This window comes from Lissotriton helveticus, chromosome 5_1 (genome assembly GCF_964261635.1).
Source record: "Lissotriton helveticus chromosome 5_1, aLisHel1.1, whole genome shotgun sequence".
NCBI lineage: Eukaryota > Metazoa > Chordata > Amphibia > Caudata > Salamandridae > Lissotriton > Lissotriton helveticus.
This window is the reverse complement of record NC_136065.1, coordinates 522,623,294-522,638,942: the sequence shown is the minus strand read 5'-3', so window position 1 is coordinate 522,638,942 and position 15,649 is coordinate 522,623,294. Positions and strand designations below refer to the sequence as shown.

The 15,649-nt window shown below is 44.7% G+C and overlaps 1 protein-coding gene across 1 annotated transcript in view; it reads right to left on the bottom strand.

The window, feature by feature from the left end:
• Positions 1-972: 972 nt before the first annotated feature.
• Positions 973-15,649, bottom strand: part of LOC144753253 (maestro heat-like repeat-containing protein family member 1) — an 82,021-nt gene continuing 67,344 nt past the window's right edge. Inside the window, exons 12-14 of the mRNA XM_078641004.1 lie at positions 5,341-5,424; positions 3,692-3,763; positions 973-1,526 (exon numbers count right to left, since the gene is read on the bottom strand). Coding sequence (XP_078497130.1) covers positions 1,482-1,526; positions 3,692-3,763; positions 5,341-5,424 — 201 coding nt within the window. The 3' untranslated portion in view covers positions 973-1,481. The remainder of the gene's footprint in view (positions 1,527-3,691; positions 3,764-5,340; positions 5,425-15,649) is intronic.

Genomic DNA, 15,649 nt, shown 5'->3' with positions numbered 1-15,649 from the left:
AGCTCATTCTACTAGAGCAAGGTCTGCTACATCTGCTTTGTCTAGGGGTGTACCTGTAGAGGACATTTGTAGAGCAGCAACTTGTGCTTCCCTCCACACTTTCGCGAAGCATTACTGCTTGGATTCCGAAGTGAGGAGGGACGCCCACTTTGCGCATTTTGTCCTCCAGGATTTTCTGGTATAGGAGAGTGGACACCCTCCTCCAGGAGTGGGGACTGCTGTGGGACTCTATTCACAAGGTGAGGAATCCACTACCAGATGTATCCCTCAGAAGAACAAGTTACTTACCTTCGGTAACGCTTTTTCTGGTGGATACAGTATCTGCCTGTGGATTCCTCACTGGCCCACCCACTACCCCGTTGTCCACTTTTCTATACCTGTTTTAGTGTCATTGTTTTAATGTAAATATTTTATTGTCAAAGGAAATGTGTTATTATAATTGCTTTTCTGCATTGACTACACACCGTGTGTGTTATTTTGATTATTTGGTACTGTGTACATTGTGTGTATATCTACTGTTGTCGGTCCGCCCGTGTGCCTCAAAGGCACGAAAAAAAAGGGCGGTACTGATGTAATCACGCCGACGGAGTCCTATTATGGAGTCAGTGAAGTCAGCGGAGCCGCGGGCGCGAAGCCGTGCGTTCTGTGATGTCGTCCACGTCGGCGTGAAGAGCTACAAAAGAATTTCCGAATGTTGCTGACAAAGGGGGATATTCACATGGTGAGGAATCCACAGGCAGATACTGTATCCACCAGAAAAAGCGTACCAAAGGTAAGTAACTTGTTCGTTACTGCCCAGCTAATAAACAGAATTCTTTTTTTCATGTTGCTTCTCTTGCACATGTCTGAGCCAAGCAAATTCATAGACAAAGACCAGTGTGTCCATGAGTTTCAAATTTATTAATGTGATTTAAGAAACATGTTAAATTCAAATCTTAAATTCTGCATAGAAAAACCTTGCGGAGTGTGATTTTTCAAGAGTGTAAGTAACTTGTTCTTCTGATGGATTTTTCAAGAGTGTTGCATCGTGTTGCAATATGCCCCACACCTACTTAGTTTTAAAACTCTATCTTGAAGGATTATGCCAGTCATGTAGCCATGAATATATGATAGCTCTCATTAAAGGCAAGAGTATTGATTTTTTTTATTTAGTGCCAAGGGCCCTTAAAATGCATAACAAACAAAAAATATACAATGTTTACCTTCAGTAAAGTGTGGGTAATAACATTCACCTTACACATTTTTTTTGTGTTGAAAATTTGTATTGAGTTTTATAATATAATACAAGTTAACAATAAGGCATCAATAAGTGGTTAATAAATACAATACTAACAAAAGATATCAATGGAGGTATAACATTTGCTGTTGAATAAAACAAATAAATATGGAATACATAAATAGGTATATAATAAATGATTATTTAAATAAATAAGTGAAGAAAAGAAATGGTGAGCGATCCTCCATAAATGTTGTCAGTGATATCAGTCACAGTGGTCAGAATCAAAAGATGGTATTTCGGCTGGAACCTGAAAGTTGAAAGGTACAAGGTCAGATTGGTCAAGTAGGCAATTGCACATTCTCACAGTCTAGCAAGCAACGTGGAGGCACCATGTGCTCATAAAGTATCTTTTGCCTTGTTTTAAATGTTGTCTTGCAAAGAATTTGAATACATTTAAGCAAGGTAAAGGGAGCGTTAGCTGGGAAGAGATTATGCTTCTTTAAACACAGAGGGGCAGATTTACAAGCCCCTTGCGCCTCTTTTACACCGCCGCTGCGTCACTTTTGTGACGCAGCGGCGGCGCAAAAGATGCAACATGGTGAGGGGTATTTAGAACGTGACGCCTCTGGGAGATGTGTCACGTTGTAAAGCCCTGCGCCAGAAGGAGGCGTTCTTGCGCGCGAGGGGCGTTCCGGTGCAGGAACGCCTCCTAAAAGTGGCTGAGTGAAGTATACAAGATTTCACTCAGTCACTTTGGGGCCCATGCTGCGTCAAAACCCTGCGCCTGCTTGAAGCAGGCGTAAGGATTGACGCAGCATTAACAAGATAGGGCCCCCCTGAGCATTGCTGGAGCTGCGTCGCTCTTGCGACGCAACTCCAGCAATGTGCCACTTTTACGGCACAGATGCGTGACGCATCTGTGCCGTTTTTGCCCCAAGGTGCGCCGCATTGTAAATACGGAGCAACTATGGTGACGGAGGCATGGCGCACAATAACTGCCACATCCCTGCTGATATGCAGGGATGCGCCACTTATTGTAAATATGCCCCTACAAGAGGTGAGACAGTTCATAAAAATGTGCTGCCATACAATATTGTACTCCAGTAGCGGTCTCATCTCTTCTCCAGTGTCACAACCTCTCACACGCAGGAGCTACTCCACAGAATTCTAGTACTCTTTGAAGTCTCTAAACAGCCAGTAGGTGTTTTGTACTTTATAACAATGTGACCGCGACCTGATAAACACCAGTCTTGGACTCTAGGGGGCAGATAATGTTACTTACCCATCGGGCCTCCCTTGCATCTGAACTAGATTTGCTGAATTATTTTGCTCTTCTGTGGCAATCCCAAAGCATCCATATAGGAATGACAGCCAAGCTCTTGGGGGCTCTATTCTCACATGATGCACATAATGAATTCATATAAACAAAGTCTTTCTCTTTTAAAAGGTTTTGCTCCCAATCTTAATCAACATAAAAGTGTTTCTTTGATGATGAGGACTGCTTTGAATGACCCTACCACAGAAACGCTCTTTCTCCAGCACCAATGGGATGTGAGCCTCAGTCTCTCCATGTCGTATGTTGATTAAACTTTTTCCCAAGACTCTTGAAAACCTATGTATTTCCTTCTTTTTTTACACACCCAACTGTAATGTAATTTAATACATTAATCAAATGTCTTCCATCAGAAGTGGTTCTGGAATTCTAAGACTATGAAGGGCCGATTGTATTCTTGAATATCTAGGACAAGAATATTGTGGCACAGTAAAACAGTGGACAAAATATAGAGGGACAAAATATCGAATGGTAAATGCACAGAGGGACGTATACATTTGCCATTCTTAACACCACATAAATGAAGATATATGTGTATTTTGTTTTGTTCACAGATGTGGAATTAGGGACAGAAAATCTATACAAATATCTTTTGACATGTTGTCTCTCGATTTTTTGTCAGTGATATTAGTGCCTTACAATATCGATATTCAGAGACACATTTGGGAGGCCAAATTATGGAACACAGTGAAAATGATGCAACATAATGTAGTGCATTCTGTGACAATACTATTTTGCTGTTTCATCACACATTAATGCTGTTCTCGCAAGACGTTCTGCCTCTCTAGTACCAATATAACACTCGGGTGAAACAATCAGGTGAGTAGTTCATGTTTGCCACGGCTCAGCACCATGTGTTATTTTTGATCCTTCTAAACTAGCCAAACATTTATTTGTGGAAAACTGCAAAGTGTGTATCATAGGATGGATTATTTGGCAAGTAAATCAAGCCCATATTTGGATGGAAGAAGCCCCTGGATACCCTCATGGGTGACAAGCACTGCTTTACAAATCCACCTTACATTTACATTACATTCCAGAGACCCCATTGATTAGTGACGGTTAGTTGTGTGATTCTTTCAATTAGATAGTACTCACACTCTCTCTCACATTGACAGAAAAAAGCATCAAAATCTTACCTCGCCCTCTGTAGATAGTATGAACTCGCATAACCTGAGAGTGCTGTTCATCATTTTGATCATGTTCTCAAGCTGATAGATAGAGAGAATGGAAACAAGAAGGCTAGTTAGACATGTAAAACTGTTGATATATTTTTCTCTAAAATGGCAAACTGTGGGCATTGCCAATAACCGGTTGATCCTAGGTAATACGATAGGATAGTATTTATAAAGCTCACTTATACCAGCTGGTGTCAAGGGGCTAAGTAAACTGGGAGAAGTGACAGCACCAACAACCTGCTAGGAGGCAAATAACCAGGGGCCAGATGTACGACCAGGGCATTTACTGACTCGCAAATTACGCTCAATTGCGAGTCGCAATTTGCGAGTCGCTAAATGCCATGTACAACAGTGTCTGAGACACTGTTTGCGATTACCAATGGGGTTGCACAATACATGTCTCATCAGTATTCATGAGGCGCTCGCAGTTTGCGACCCCAGTAGGAATGGCTGGCTTTCCCAGGTATGGTGACTTGCTTGGCGCAGTAAACCTCCATGTCTGGGACTGCTTTTCAATAAAGCAGTTTTTTTTAAATGCAGCCCGTTTTCCTTATAGGAAAACTGGATGTATTTAAAAAATAATGTTTTTGTTTTCCCCTGCATTTGCAAAGTGGAAGGGGTCCCCTGGGGACACCTTCTCATTTGAGAGTGCATTATCACCCTCTTGAAGAGGGCGGTAAATTGTGAGTGTTGTGTGACTGCAGTTGCAGTCGCAAAACATTCTTACGTAGGGTAGCAAGTCGCAATTAGGCAGGGACAGCCTTGGAAAGCCCCTTCCTAATTGTGAGTTGCAAATCCTATTTAGCGAGTTGCAAATAAATTGGTATTTGCTAAATAGGGTTTGTACATGGCCCTATTAGGTTTTGCATGTGCAAACAGGTCGCTAACCCGTTTGCGCATGTAAAATGGGTCATACATCTGGTCCTAGGTCTTCAAGAGCTTTCTAAAGACCGGAAGGGAGTCTGCCTTGGATATCGAAAGGGACAAAGATTTCCAGAGTTTTACCGCTGCCACAGAGACGGAGTAGCCACCCCACTTGCACCCTTGAAATCTGGGAGTGACCAATTTTTTAAGAGAAGGAGATTTTTGTATTGTTTGCTCAAAGCCAATGTCAGCCGTATTTTTTGCCTAGTTTAGAAGTGAAGCTAAATTTGATCCTAGAGCTAAATGGAAATTTTGAGCCCATAAGTTCTTGCTTGTACACAAGTAGGATCAACCCCCGTGTATTTTGTTCTCATCTCTCACAGAAGAGGTTAGTCTAGTAGTCAGAAGGATGATTGTTTTAATTAATCCTTGTTTCCAGCAAGAGATAGATTCCACCTCTGTCTGTTTACTTTGTGCACTAAAACCATCTTTGAAATTAAGAAATCAGCTCTAGCTTTCTAAGGGGGCCAGTGGATGAGAGACGGATTGAGTTGCTACACCATTCACTCCTTGCTAGTATCGTAAAGAATTCCTTTCTTTCTGAGAATGGAGTGCATTTTCCACAGGCAGTTATTCCTGTGATATCTTGCAGATTAACTTTGATTTGTGAAGATGAAATGGAAGAACCAGAGTCCGAGAGAGGAGGCACATAAACATGATGGTATGGTATTTTAAAGAAGACTCACATGTTTCTCAGCTGCTAAGGTGGGGATGTTGAAGGCATCCCTGTGTTCTGGTGGTGTTACTTCTTCAAGTAGTTTATATGGATACTGAAAATATAATAAAAAAGATCAGCATTACCAAGACCATTGTCAACAAATGTGGACTGTCAGGAGTTTTGCAGAGATGGAAGTCATGAAACGCTGCACACCTCAAGCAACTACAAATGGAAAACAACATTTGTACAAGTAACTGCATACTATGCTTGCTTCCTATTTTGCCATTTCACATCCATAGCACCTTGTGTTCATCACCTTTTAAAGTAGAAGATATGTGTGAGTGAAATATTTCTATTTGTGAGTAATAGATCAAAGATGCAGACACAGTGAATAATGGTGAGCTGGCAGTGTACAAGTGTACTACTACCAGAAGTGCTCACTCTGCTCTTTACTCAAGAAATCTTGTATGACTCCTAAACAATACATGTTATACCTTATTGATAAATACCATCCTGGCTCCAAAGGGCTCACCTACCATTGACATATCACTCTCCTCCACTATATTGTAAAGAGCATCAGGAAAGAAATTACTGGGGGGTGTGGCCAAGCACCCTAGGATGGTGGCCACATTTTAAGTGAGCTGGTGTCAACTCTGAAAATCGTTCTGAATCCGACCCTTAGGCGACCTTTTTTCGGTCGCAAGCACCTGAACAATGGCCATTATATTCACCCCCTTTGTCCCACCCGAGCCCATCCAGGGAGCCCGGGATGAGAGAGATCATTTTGGTGATCGACAACATGGGTGTGCGTATGACCTGCCGAGAGACGGCCTGCCGGTGGCAAACTCCACCGGGAGCTGTGAACCCACCGTGGCGAACCCCCCTTTGCATCGATTCCAGGGATGAGCGAGGGAGAGAAGACAGCTGATTAGCTGGGGTGTGGGATGAAGCTGTTTTCACTTCCAAGCGGTAGCCCGTAATGGCGGAACGGGTACTTTAGAGTGGAGGACATGGGCTGGGCGCTACAAGTAGCCAGGACTGCAACTGCAGCCTGGATGAGCCGACTATGGGGCGACCTTTTCTCTGATGCAAAAATCCATGAGGCGGCCTCTACGCTTGTCCCCTTCAGCTTACCCAAGCCCATGCAGGGAGCCGGGGACAAGAGAAACGCATTAGGCAAACAACGCCCTCCCGTTAGACTGGCATGATGCCAATGGACACAACCTTGAGCTGCAATCCCACAGCAGTGACCCACGTTTACCTCAGTATTCACTCTTGGGGCACAGCGAGTCAGAGGAGACAGTCACAAGGAGAAGAGAGGTAGGGACCCCCTTTCTCCTTTAGGCAGCCACATGGGCTTCTGACAGCCAGCCAAAATGGCGGACAAGGGTAGATGAGACAGACTGAGCAGCATGAGAATCCAGGACTACTATTGCAGCCTGGGTGGGTGGAAACCCACACAAGACGTCTCGCCCTAAAAGTAGGAGATGGGCACACAGCTTCCCCCTCAGAAGGTGACCCCCCCAGGAGCCCAGAGATCCTGGGAGACTACTACAGCAAACACTGGGCTTGGACGGTCAAACAAGTACAGCAATACTCCACCTCACTGTGGTGTCTCAAGAGAATAGAGGGGGTGGCCCCTGTCCTGGACCCTCAAAACATGGCATCACAGAGACAAGCGTAGGCAGATGTTCCCTGTATCAGGTGTAGGGGGTGACCCTCCTCTGCCCTTATGGCTGGTGAGACTGCCAGAGGGCATCTAAAACCAGCACCCAGAGAAATTCCTCATGGAATACTTCAGACCCTGGATCCTGGATTGTGAGTTTTCCCCCTACTTTGTTCTGGAAACGGCACTCAGTGGTGGTTGCCCTAAGGCCTCCGCCGGGGGGGACCCACTAGAGCCATTGTCATCAGGGTACTAAACTTTGTGAACTGATAATATATCCTGTGGCAGGTACGCCAACATCCATTGCACCAACTCCAGGGTTATGTTCTTCCCCGATTACACAACTAAAGTGCAGCTCCTTTGTAAATCTTTCTTAGAGATTAAGTAGAAAGTCAGGGCTGTGGACATTCAATATACGCTGATATAACCTGCCAAATTGAAATTAATATCTCAGTGGAGAACCATTTTCTTTGAGAGCCCAGAAGACGCCAGGGACTGAGCAGCGGAGAGGAAATAACTGCCCATATAAACAAAGGACCCAATGACATCTCGGGAGACTGTAGGGGGTCAACCATCCCACCCTAAGAAGAAGTGTAGCAGACAGATAGGAGGGCAACTCTGGTCACAACCAGAGGACAGACGTAGGGCATCCTCCTCAGAGAGCTCCGGTGATCACCTGGGTGGGGACCCTTCTAGTGGATAATAAGAAGTTATTCAGTATTATAGAGGATAATTTTGGTACCCTTCCTTCCTTTCCTCCATGTATAGCTACAAATGTTTTCTCATTCACTTATGGAGAAGAGACACATTGCCTCCAGAGAGAGGGTCTTGTGTGGAGCGAAGCTACACAAAACTATGGTGATTACTTTCTGCCGACTTTCCCCTCCCATTCCTTCCCACCCCACCGCTGTTACCTGTGCCAGCCGCGCCTGAAGTTGGGTACTATAGGGCTGATTTCGGTTGCAACACTATGCCTCACGCAAGACACATTACACGGCCACGGACCCTAGTCAAACGGGCTCAACAACTCACCAAGACCTCTGACAACAAAACCGTCCACTAAAAGCTGTTGTCTTGCAATGTCAGTGGGTTGCTGGATAAAATAATATGCACAACAATTCTCAATAGGTCTACAAGCTGAACCCGGTGGTTCTATTGTTGCAAGAGACATATTTGCTTGGGAGTAGGGGTTCCTTTTTGGGACAGCATGGCTTTAACTGCGTATATCATGATGGGTTCACTAGGTGCTCAAGAAGAGCTACCTTTCCCCTGATGGTCACGCATGCTATATGAGACACCATGGATAGATATGGGGTGGTTACTCGATTCCTGAATGGCATCCTATGGATGGTGATGTCTGTGTATATTTCACCGAACCTGCAGGCGACCACGATGAAAGATCTGATGACAGTTATCACCATAGTCTCGGAGTCTACAACTTGATGTGAAAAGAGAGGCTCGACCCTCGTGCCATGGGTGGAGTCCCTGATGCTTTGCAATCCATGGAAAGCAAAGAACTAGTCAGTATGTATTATTTTCACTGCTGGACTCCATATTCACAAAAGGGTACCATTGGACCACTGACCGATTGAACTAATTGGGGATGCCTAGGTCTAATACGCAGTGAAGCCTTCAGGTTGGGTGACTGAAGTATGTTAGATTTTTGGACCACATAAAGGAAAAGATAGAACTCTACCTCAGAGAAAAAACAACAACATATGTCTCCCCAATCACATTATGGGAGGGGAGGAAAGCAGTTCCTCATGGGGACACAATAGCAGATCCTGCAGGGGCAGCAGTGTCCGAATCTCAAAAACAGAGAGTATATGGGAACATTGTTACACAGGTATGCAACCAACTCTGGCAGACAGGTTTGTCCCATAGACACAGGGCCTGACAGTGAGGTGACCCACGATGCTGAGGCAATCGGCAATGACTGCGCACATTACTATGAGAAACTTTACCAATCAAACACGTCGGGCAAGTGGAGCAACAACACCCCATAGCTGCGGACCTTATCATGCTGCAGGATTTGGATGCACCTCTGTCGAAGGAGGAATTATTTGCAGCCTTGCAGGAGATACATTCTGGGAAGGTGCCCGGTTCAAGTGTATTACTTATGCAATTCTTAGAAATGTTTGCACCAACACTACTCTCTCACTTCTTTACAATGGTCGAAGCTGCAGGGACAGCTATGATACTTCCCTATGATATCTAGGGGGCCTCAGTTGTAGTTTTCCCCAAACCATATAGGCCACCTACAGACTGTAGACTTTACAGCCTGATTCCCCTAATTATTATTTAAGCCAAAATAGTTGCAAAGGCCGTAGCACCAGGGTACTGAAACAGGTGAAATCCCTAGTGAATTGCGATCAAAATGGCTTACTCCCACCAGAGCCTCTGCCTTGTCTTAGGGGGATAAATATGGTCTTGTACCACATATATCTGACCACACAGCCATGATGCAACTGGACTTAGAGAAGGCCTTCGACTCAGTTGAATGACCTTTCCTCCACGCCATCCTTGAAAAGATTAATTTTGGCCCTAAAGTCCTTCAGTCTGCAAAGATGTTATACACAGTGCCATGTGATAGGGTCAGAGTGAACACCATTTACTCAAAACAGTTCCAGATAGGCAGAGGCCACTGGCAGGGCCACCTGCTGTCTACTCTCCTATTCGCTCTTGTGATTGAAACACTGGCCAAATAGATCGGGGATGCACAGGTGTGGGGCTTGAGGTGGGGTGTATGTGGTATGATGTCCACCTTTATATTCAGCATCTAAACCAACTGATCCTACAGCTGATTTGCATTCTAGAAATCTACAAAGAAGAAACAGGCCTGAGGGTGAACTGGGGGAAATCAGTCATAATCCCTGTGGTGGCCATTTCTCCAGAGTTACTTCCAGGTGATTTGGAGCATTTAAATAGTTGGTGTTTGACCTGTCAGCCTGAGGGTGGTCTTCACCAATCTTTTTGCCTCCACATTTGGCTGAATCTTTTGTTGGTCCTAAGACTCTGAGCGCTTTACCACTCTGAATCAGTGCTAAAGGGCAGGTGCTTCTTCCTTAAACATGTGTACGATTGGCGTATACTTAATTGACCTATTTAATTAACTTGTAAGTCCCTTGTAAGGTGGTATATCATATACCCAGGGCCTGTAAATGTAATGCTACTAGTGGGCTGCAGCTCTGATCGTGCCACCAATAGAAGAAGCCTTTCAAACCTCTCTCAGGCCTGCAACTGCAGTGCCTGTGTTTGCAGTTTAATGCCACTTCGACTTGGCATTTAGAATTACTTAACAAGTTTTAAACTCCCCCTTTATTACTTATAAGTCACCCCTAAGGTAGGCCCTATGTAGCCCTAAGGGCACAGCGTATATAAGTAAAACGTAGGACATGTACTTTTCTGTTTTACGTGTCCTGGTAGTGACAAACAGCATATTTCACTTTTCACTACAATGAGGCCTACTCCTCTCATAGGTTAGCATCAGGAATTTCTTAATACACTTTTAAGCTATATTTCCTGATCAGAGAGGAGTAGCTTTTTCGTGTTTCGTATGTTTGGAATAGTAGTGATAAATCCTACTTACTAGGGAAGTTGAATTTAACATTGCTATTTTAGAAATGCCACTATAAGAAAGTATGCAAAAGAAACAATTGCTGGACGACATGCTGGACAATGCAAACATTCACCCCCAGTCACAAGGATCTGGGATTAATCCATCATTCTTTTGCTCACCACATCACCCCAGTTTGGACCCAGCCATATGCAAATCAGTCTTGACCGGATGTACGTTGTTACAACGCATGATTTTACCACGCATGCTGTTACAACGCAAGTTTTACCAATCAAGCCATTACAACGTATTGCTTTGTGGGGTGCTGGATAGTGAATAGTTTAATTTACTATTCCAACTCCAGTCCCCGTGGATAGTAGGGAAGGTGTTGGATAGTAAATTAAACTATTACTTATCCTAGAGCGCCCCCCAGTGCAATGCGTTGTAATGGTTTTCGTGGTAAAGCTTGCGTTGTAAAAGCACTGCGTGGTAAAAGTTGCGTTGAAAAGGATGTTCCCCGTCTTGACCCTGTTCCTTATGGGAGCAGTCCAGCCAGAGTTGCCAAGCCAGGGTCAAGGCTGATTTGCATATAGCTGGGTCTGAACTAAAGTGGCGAAGTGAGCTAAAGAATGATGATACATTCAACCGAATCTGTGACTGGGGGTGAGTGTCTGAAAAGTTTCAGCACTCCGTACATCATCGCCTTGTGTTTGCTTTGTTCACTATAAGAAAGTAGACATTTATCTGCACTTACTGCTTTGTGTGCCTGACAGCCCATCCCCAATAACTGGAGTAAGTTACAGCTACACTTTTTGCATTCCCTCTTGACAGCCACAACCCAGAAAGGATAGGTGTGTCTGAGTAGCCATCAACATACATTTGTATTCTGATGGCCTTACCTGGACAGAGTGCAACAGAGGGTCTAACACTTTACGTGAATAGGCAGTGACCTGTCCCCACACAAACAACTGATTATCCCCTAAAGATAGCTGGAGGACAGGACTGGGCGGAAAGAGGAAGCTGTGCACTTCAGAGAGCTGCTTTGAATTCACCAACCAGCATCAAAGGCACTTTTGGCTATAAGTCCTGGGTCTCTGACCAACCCGCCCCACTCAAAATCAGGCACTTCTGAATCTTGAACTGAATCTATGTCAGAAGGACTGCTGTTCTGCTTAAATGACTCATCTTTGGCTTGCATGCTTGGAAGGCCTGCTTTTCTCTGGTGTTTCTCTGCTGTCTGCTTTTCTCTGACTGTGCTGAAGGAGAGCTTGGCTCTGCCTTTCCTCCAAGTGATCTCCAAGGGCTTGTTGGCTGGCCTCCTATTGCTTGAGACTGAGGGACATCAAAGTCTCTATCTCTGCTCCAGTGCCTGAACTCACTGGAAGTGGCCCAGACACTTGCAGCATGGAATTTGATGAATTTTATGTCTGTGTTTAACGGAACTGGCGCATCAACCAGTTGCAGGAGTAAAATGTGCACAGCGCATCAGAACTAGCACTTTGCCCTCGGAGATCGATACATCAGACTGCGTATCACCTCGGCGGCAGCTTGGTGAGATCGATGCATACCCTCGACTGTGTGGCAGAATCCGATGCGGCACATCACTCGACACATCTACCACCCGTTTTCAGAACTGACGCATCACCTTCACTACGTGGAGCAGATCGACACATCTCACTGTTTGAGACCAGGAAAGGTACTTTTTTCACTGCGTCCTGCGTGGGTCCTGTAGCCTGCCTGCGCTTCCACGCGTTTGACCTGAACTTTGAGTTTGACCCGATACAGCACAACCTAAAGTAACCTTTTTAGAGCTGCTTGCTTCTAGGTGCTTTAATGCATTTATTCATTTAAAAATGTTATATATCTCAACTTCTATACATTGGATTTTTGTCATTTTAGGCTTGTTTTGGTTATAAATAATATAATTGTCTATTTTTTTCTAAACCTGTCTAGAGTCTTGTTGTGGTATATTCATTGTGTTACTGTGCAAGTGTGTATGTTGCACACATACTTTGCACATTGTCTCTTTGGATACCCCTGACTGTTCTGTGCCAAGCTGAGCACATGTTATCTTTTAGTGTGCATCTTGCTTATCCTGACCAGGATTATGGCTTCTGCTTGGACAGGGTGCGTACCTTTGCCAACCAGAAAGCCAATTTCAAACACTGGGGCATGCGCATATCAAGAGACCCAGAGGAACGCTGGGGCAGGAATATAACCTCTTTGACGTGCAAAATGAAGGGACATATGGCAAGATGGAGCTCTCTCCCCCTGATCATGATGGGGTCTATAGCCCTCTTCCAAATTGTGGCCTGGTCACAGCTGTTGTATGTTTCGCAACACTACCCCCACAAAATCCCTAGCCTTTGGTTTACAACCCTACAGGTCATCCTCAATAGCTACAAGTAGCGAGGATCGTCACTGTGAATCTCCCATAAGAACTGCATACAAACCCCTTATTATGGTGGACTAGGGCGGGTAGACATCAGCCTGCATTACTTTACTGGGCTGCCCAGCTGGTTGTGGTTATTGACTGGATCTTTGGTGCAGGGGGACCCACTACGAGACTCACGTGGACTTTGCCAGGCAAGCACCAGGGTTTTGGCGTTATGGGAGTCCTTCCTACCTACTCCCCTGGCCATTCCAGCCATTCCAGTGATTTGCTGGAAAGAGGCATTGCAATGGATATGATAGTGGAGAGTGCCCACTAGGAAGAAGCCATTGTGGAAGGGTACATGGCTATGGAAAACAGTAGGGCTCAAGTGCACTGAGATAAGTTGGGGATCTCTAAATTGGGAGACGTCCGGCAGACACACCATATGATGTTCTCTGACCATCTCAAAGCTAAATGCCCTTTACACAGATCTCAGAATGTATTCCCGGGTTGGGACATGTAAGGGGACAAAAACTGATGGTTGGGATCAGTTGTTTTTTAGCTAAACATCACATAGCGGGCCATTGAGGATCCGGGGGGCCCCTCCCAATCTCAAAGTGGCGAAGAGGGATGATTTTCTCCTTTTCAGCTGAGGAAGCAGTGAATAGGTCCAGAGGAGGACCACAAAAGTATGATAACATCTGGGGACAGTGAAAAGCGCATCACAAAATACCCAGAGCGGCCCACCCATAGGAAGTTGTTGGGGGAAAAGCACACAGTTGACTTGGGCACAGACCCATCTATAGTGCACCAGACTGGTTGCAGTGGACTTGACTGTGGTCTTCTTCATGGTATTCTGAAACTAAATGGGATATTAAGAAAGGTGAGAATCAGGTGGATGGGGAAGCAGTATTACAGTATTGTGATCTTAAAATTGTTGAAAACTAAATAAAAATTATTTTTTTAAAGAATTATCTCTTGTGCAATAGCTGCTCTCAAATCAGCGTGAAATGCAGCAATGAATCGCCACCAAACTGTTCACATCACATCACAGTCAAAGCTGACCCTGCAGTTGTGCCAGCTGAATTTCTTCACAACTTTTGGTATTATTGACCCAAGTCCTACAAACTAGCATGGGATTTTCAGGTGGGAAGATAGCCTTCAATATGGTGGGTTGTACGTCTGCCAGGTCAGTAGAGTACATGCCATCACTGCCCTGTCCAAACGGAGTACACTATTTGATGGTCTGGCCCATCCTTCAACAATATTTATGAAGTTCAGATTATAGAAATATCTATGCATACATACATGCAATATCAGTGTAGAGTGTTAGGTTACCTAGCAAGAGGTGGGACTGCTGTTGTGACTGATGTATTCTAAGAGAATCATATTACATGTTTCTAGATTGACAACTATTGGTTAAGGTAGGCACCTCACTTCGGCCGTTTTAGGTGCTGTTGCATTTCTCTAAACTCTTCATCTAGTCTGAGCCTTTCATTGTCTTGCTTTATTAGCCACTGATCATCTACATTTTCCCTTTCATACCCCTCAGCCAATGCGCAGAGACCTTCACAGTTATTGGATTGCATAATTTAACAAGCATTTGCAATACATTAGGTCTCAGATTTTCGATATTTAGAGCAATTGACGTACATGACAATGCCTTTCACCTATATGTTTTGGTTTGGAGTGAAGTGGATGTATGTGGTGTACAGTGGAAATATGTGGGTTGTATTGGACATTGTTAGTTTTGAAATTGTGTTGTGTATTTGTGAAAGGGAATTTTGTGGCATGGTGAACAGATAGGGATGGGAGCTGCACAGAATAGATAGAAAAGAAGATCAAGAGGAATAGGTAGTTTGTGAAGGAAGTGGTGCTTGATATAGAGATAGGGGAGCAGAAAGAAGGGGAGAGCAGGCCACAGATGCATACAGTGGGAGCACATGTGTAAGCAGAAGACACCCAAAGAAGAGGAGGAGAGCGTGGGTTTGAGGGATTGAAATTTTGAAAAGGCACGAGAAGGAAACTGTGCTTCAAGACCTGAAGTGAACCATAGGAGAGAGGCGGTAAGAGTGTGTGAGGGAGCGAGAGAGAGGGGTGCGAGAGAATACAAGTGAGAGAGAGAGAGGGAGAAAAAGGCATGAGTGGAAGGGGCACCCATGGGGGAGAAGCGAGAGGTGGACCAGTGCAGAGCGTGAGGAGGTACAGGGAGGTAGCGTGTGTGAGGAGGCAGTATAGAGAGGATACAAGGAATCTGATGGAGGGACGAGAAGACAGTGGTATTGCAAGATGAGAGCGGGTACTGTGAGTGTGAGGGAGAGATGAGAGGGGCTGTGGGTATGTGGAGGAGAGATGACAGGTTTGGTGGTAGTGCAAGTGTTGGATTGGAATTGTTTGTTGTGGAATTGTGTGGCGTAGTGTGAAGTTGTGTAGTGGAAATATGTGGCATGGTGTGCTGTGGAATTATGCGGATATAATTTAAGAGTGACAAAGGTTTCAGCAAATGGGAAGCCCATGGGCAGGCTGAAGCCCATGTAGTAGATGCAGTATTTCTTGGTTTGAAACAGCTCATGTGCGCTGTCTAGAGCCGAGACCTAAAAACATGGCTTAATCTAGCTGTGTAATTTACCATCAGAGACATACCTGAATAGAGGTGCAAGGCTTTGCCTGTACCAATGCATATATGTTGTTTTCACATTCTCAGAGTGAGGCATAGAGCAAGATAGATTGACCAAGCAGAC